The sequence below is a fragment of the Octodon degus genome, unplaced genomic scaffold (genome assembly GCF_000260255.1).
Source record: "Octodon degus isolate 3935 unplaced genomic scaffold, OctDeg1.0 scaffold00027, whole genome shotgun sequence".
Taxonomy (NCBI): Eukaryota; Metazoa; Chordata; class Mammalia; order Rodentia; family Octodontidae; genus Octodon; species Octodon degus.
The window spans coordinates 16,808,625-16,814,065 of record NW_004524603.1 but is presented as its reverse complement, the minus strand read 5'-3'; the positions used below and the strand labels follow the sequence as shown (position 1 = coordinate 16,814,065).

At 45.7% G+C, this 5,441-nt stretch overlaps 1 protein-coding gene across 3 annotated transcripts in view; it reads right to left on the bottom strand.

Moving 5' to 3' along the window:
* Positions 1-5,441, bottom strand: part of Zc3hav1 (zinc finger CCCH-type containing, antiviral 1) — a 66,624-nt gene that overhangs the window by 11,557 nt on the left and 49,626 nt on the right. For 2 of the 3 annotated variants that reach the window (XM_023712867.1, XM_023712868.1), the window contains 2 exons: positions 4,430-4,550; positions 2,535-2,637 (listed from right to left, as the gene is read on the bottom strand). In XM_023712867.1, coding sequence (XP_023568635.1) covers positions 2,535-2,637; positions 4,430-4,550 — 224 coding nt within the window. Of the gene's footprint in view, positions 1-2,530; positions 2,638-4,429; positions 4,551-5,441 lie in introns of those variants that run through there. The other variant, XM_023712869.1, reaches the window with a different exon arrangement.

The following is a 5,441-nucleotide window of genomic DNA, read 5'->3' as shown; positions in this document are numbered from 1 at the left end:
TTAAAAAAAAGTGCGGGAAATGCTGATTCTAATTCTGGCAAAGTCAAATTAAGAAATAGAGAGAAAATTAGGCAATTAGTGGCAGATGGTAACTTGGAAGAGATATCCAGACTGAAACTCCGAGGTTGAAATTCGGTCATCTTATTTACATATACACAGCACTTCCCCAATACCTGCAGAGGACACCTTTCAAGAACCCTGATGGCTAAGACCGCAGAGAACTGAGCCCTACAAAAATTGCTGTTTTTCTTCACATATCATAAATTTTAATTTATAATTAGGCACAGTAAGAGATTAAGATTATGTTAAGAGATTAATTTAAGTAAGAGACAAAATAGAACAATTATAACAATAAGCTATGATAAGAATTATGAGAATGTGGTTCTCTCAACATGAGTAAATCAACAACTTTTTATACTGTACTACATTGTGTGTGTGACTGTAAATAGAAGGGGAATAAAAATAATAAGCAGATACTATTAGCATTTACTGAACTAGCCATTGTTCTGCATGCCTAGAAGTATTAATCAAGCAGCCTCCAGACAAGTACTCTTATTAAGCCCATTTTATAAATGCGAAGGCGCAGAGTGATTTATCTGTCCAAACACCCACAGCAAATGAACACTGGGCAGACTTTTAACTGAGGTGACCGAGAATCAAAGTCCAGTATCTACCTGTCACAGGCAAGGACCTGTGACCCCAGGGTGCTCTGATTCTACAGGAGAACCTGAACTGACCCTGCTCGCTGAGGTCCTGCCAGAGCTCACTCCCTGTTCCGGTTCCCGTTCTTGTGAGCTGTTATTTTCCACATTCCCTCAAGGTTTATCCTTTTCCAGCCTTAACCAGTCTCGCAACACTCCTCCTCACTTTGGCCCCCGCTTCGCCCATCATTCTCGCACTTTCTGAAGCTATTCTTTATGTCATGTCCTCATCCACCTCCTTCAACAGATCTGTCACCATGCAGCTCCTGGGTCTTTCCCCAAAGCCATACTGTTTGGTTGTAAGAAATACTTTGAATTCTTACAACCAAACAGACCTAAGTGGAACATTCTTAATTTACACCTGCCTTGAAATTTGTTTTCATTATCACATATCACTTGGAAGAAAAAAAAAATCCAATTCCAAAAATGTTCACAGACCATATAGATTCTTACTGAAAGTTTCAGAAACAGGCAAGAAAGTTACAATGACTATCCCATAGCAAATTTTTCTTTTAAAATCTCCTTTACCACAAGGTGATAGAACTAAACCAATTAAAAATAAAATAAAACTTTAAAAACTTCTCTTTTTTTTTTGGAACTGGGGATTGAACTCAGGTCCTTGCGCTTTCCAGGCAAGTGCTTATTCCACTGAACTCTCTCCCCAGCTCCAAACACTGGTCTTTTTTATTATTATTTATTTATTTATTTATTTATTTATTTTTTGGCAGAACCAGGGATTGAACTCAGGTCCTTGTGCTTGCAAGGGAAGCGCTTATTCCACTGAGCCATCTCCCTGGCCCCTAAAAACTTCTTGAAGCCACATGTGGTGGTGCACATCTGTGATCCTAGTACTCGGGAGGCTGAGGTAACACAAAAAGCTCCACAGCACTGTGGACTCCATAGTGAGTTCAAGGCCAGCCTAAACTACATAATGAGACCTTGTCTCAAAAGAAAAAAAAAATTCCTTTAATCAACTTGACCTTTCTCCAAAGCCCTTATCGAGGCAGCTACCCTGTCCTTTTTTCTTTCATCTCATTCTCTATAAACCATACACAACCAAAGACATGGAAGAGTCCAAAGCAAAACAAATACTCAGCACACCTGATGATTTCTTAGGCATTTCCCCATTAATCCAGCCATCCACAGTTGGAGAAGTTAAGGCCCAGACTATTTAAAAGACAGACAAGGGCCAGCGAGATAGCTCAGCTGACCAAGCGCCTGTTTTGGCAAGTGCAGGGACCAAGGTTCAATGCCCAGCCCTGCATGCCATGCTGGCCCCGCCCCCGGGTGCAGTGAGTTGGCAATCAAGTCCAGACATAGTGGCGTACACCTGTAATCCCAGCACTGGGAAGGCTGAAAACAGGATCACTAGGAGACTGAGCTGTGTAGTTAAAACCTGTACCAAATACATTTAAAAAAAAAAAAAAAGACAGACCTTGCTGGGAAGATAACTCAGCAGCAAAAGTGCCTGTCTGGCCAGCACAAGGTCCTGAGCAGACATGAACTCCCCCAAATCAGAGCCAAACATTGGTTTCCTGGTCTAACATGTATGTGTGTGTGAATGTTTCCCAGTGCTGAGAATGGAACCCAGGCCATCATGCATGCTACGTGACCACCGCCCACACATTCCCGACTTTCTGGTCTGGTATTCTCTCAGCCAAAGCACCCCGCTTAACAGAGAGCCTCCCTCAAAGAGAATGCAAAAGGAAACGACAGGGCAACGTGAGCAGGAACTTCTCAAGAACACAGGATCCAGACACACAAGCAATGAGCAGCGCTGAGGACATGAGCATCTCAGACATCTGCCCGCTACTTGGAGCTCAGAGCACTTACTCTGGCCTTCTTCTCATCTGTTCCACATCCAGCGAGGAAACAAATGTTGGCCTTCGGGCAACATTCTTCTGAGTCTTGGAAATGATGTTGGTCTGAATCATCCCTTTGGAAAGAAAAAAATAAAACAATCAAGAATCATCCTAGAAAATGACTCATGATTCAGAGGCAATTGGCAAATGTTCGTGACCAACTTGTACTGCATGAACTTGGATGAAACCTGCTTGTGATAAGACACGTATATCCCCCACTGCGCACTCAAAGATTTATAACGCAATGTGGTAAGTGAACATTCAGGAATAAACCTAATATTCAACTCCAAGGTGAATGGCAAAAAAGGAGGAGAGCTGGGATATCAGATGGCCAGACATCATGTGCCACGCATGCAGGCAGCCCCAACCCAGAAGGCAATGATTATGACTCAGCGCCTGTAAGCCAAATCTTTGAACACCCAAGTGTGAAATCTTATTTCCAGTTCATGCACCTAGTTGGCCTGGCTCCGCACTGTGACAGTGATCCGTTTAAGAAGTAAATCATGCTGGGTGTAGTGGTGCACGCCTGTAATCCAAGCATTTGGGAGGCTGATGGAGGACTGCTGTGAGTTCAAGACCAGCTTGGGCTCCACAGTGAGTTCAAGGCCAGCTTCTTCTATATAGTGAGACCCTGACTCAAATCAATCAATTACTCAATCAATCAATCAATCAATCATGCTAGGTGTGGTGTCACACACCTATAATCTCAGCACTCAGGAGCTGAGGCAAAAGGATTGCTGTGCGTTCAAGACCAGCCTGGGCTACATAGTGAGTTCAAGGCCAGCCTGAAATACATAGGAAGACCCTGACTCAAAAATTAATAATAATTAATCATTATATATTGTTAGTAAGAATGTAAAGTGGTACAGCCATTCTGGAAAACAGTTTGGTAGTATCTTGTAAAGTTAAACATGGGTACTATACGATCCTAGAAATTCCCCTCCAGGGTATTTAAAGATTAATGAAAACCAATCTGTGTAGTAAGACCCTATAGATCCTATACTAAATACATTTAAAAAAAAAAAGGGCTGGAGTAAACCTCAGTGGAGGAGCCTCAGGGTTCAATCCCCAGTATCACCACCACGACCAAAAACAAAACAAAGCGACAGTACTGAACGCACACAAAGTGGTACAGGACTGGGGAGTGCACCATCTGAGAAAATCTCATTTTTGCCAAAAAGCCCCTCAGCTGGTCCTGCAGTCCTGGAGTATCCAACCTCGGGCATGGAGGGTGGGGGTAGGGGGACAGTACTTGCGGAGGGATGGTGGCTCCTGCCCTGTTTTCCGACCAAACACAGCCCAGCAGTCAGCAGCAGCAGAGCAGAAGACCTTTCTATACTGGCTCAAGTTCATGCAGCAGGGGCTGGGGAGCCAGCGCAGCGGCACAGTGCCCATCTGGCCAGCGCAAGGTCTTGAGTTCAATTCCCGGTACGTACGTACACACACACACACACACACACACACACACACACACACACAAGCACACACAGTGCAGCAGAAGGCAGCGTACTTTCGTGAATGTAATGGGTTGAACTATGGGCCTAGATGAAGAAGCCTAAGAGGAATGATAAGTTTCTAAAGCTGAAAGTACCCAAAGCCTCTGGACCGCCACGCATTCTTCAGCACCTAAAAATTCAGCAGCTCAAGCTAACAGAGCTGAAGTGGCCCCCACATCTATCTCCTGTCATCCTCTGCTTTTCCAGATGAGGGTACTAGGCCAGGGCAGCGTCCTTCCCCAGGGGCACAGCAAGTGTCCCTCGGAGCCAGGGCTCAGAACACAGGCCTGATACCCCAACATCCCCATTCCTTCACGATGCACTGTTCCACTGACACGTGACAGTGACGAATGCCATTTGTAAGACTCACCTTGGAAACTTAGCTCGTAGTTCCGAATGCCTGCCTGAAATGGTATGACTCCCTTAGGACAGCTCTGAAAGAAAGACTCCAGGTAGGAAGAGTCCACATCAGATCCTGGCTGGTTGTTGCTCTAATTTAAAAAGAGAAAAAACATCATCAGGGTAGGCCTGTAGGCAACCTCTATCATTATATCTTGGTTAGTATGATGGCAGCCATGGCTTTTTGGGGGTGCTCTTTGAGATAGGATCTCGCTGTGCTGCCCAGGCTGACCTTGAACAGGCAGCAGTCCTGCCTCGGCCTCCCAAGTGCTGGGATTACAGGTGTGCACCACCATGCCCAGATTGGGGTTTGAATAGGGACCCATCCTGCCTCCCAAGCCAGGGAGAGCCATGGCACAGACTTTTGTGGTTCTTCCCATCAGGTACCCAAGCACAAGCATTCAGTCCCCAACACCTCGACGACACAGCTGGCAAGTGCCAGAAACATGTGGCTGCTTACAATGCTCTTCTCACACCGTCCCCAAAACATGAGCCACATGGACAGAGCACCTTTGGTGGCCCCTGAAGTAACACCTGTGCGCACCTGCTCCCCAGGGGACATCAACACTCAGCTTCGAGTGTCCCTCAAGAACCTCCTCGTAGGACATTTTGGCTTAGCACATTTGGGGGCATGGTGAAGGCAGGTGAAGGAAGACCCTCGACTTCTTGTCTGAGCTCCAATGGGAGTGCTGGGCTTCAGATGTGAATGACCTCCTTTCCCCGTGTCCCCAACCAGAGTAAGGAAAGAAAATAAATGAGCCTCTGGCCAGTGGGCTGTATTACACCTGAACTTGGAATAAAAAGCAAAGGAAAAAGGAGATGACAGGAAATGGAGAGGACTTTTTGCAAAGGGTAAGGGGAGCTAGAGGTGGAGGGAGGCAGGAAGGAGGAGAAGAAGAGGGACAAAAACAACTGCGGGGAAAATGGAGCTGGAGCTTTGGCAAATGGGAAGCAGAACAGGACACAGAAGGAGCAGGGGGAGA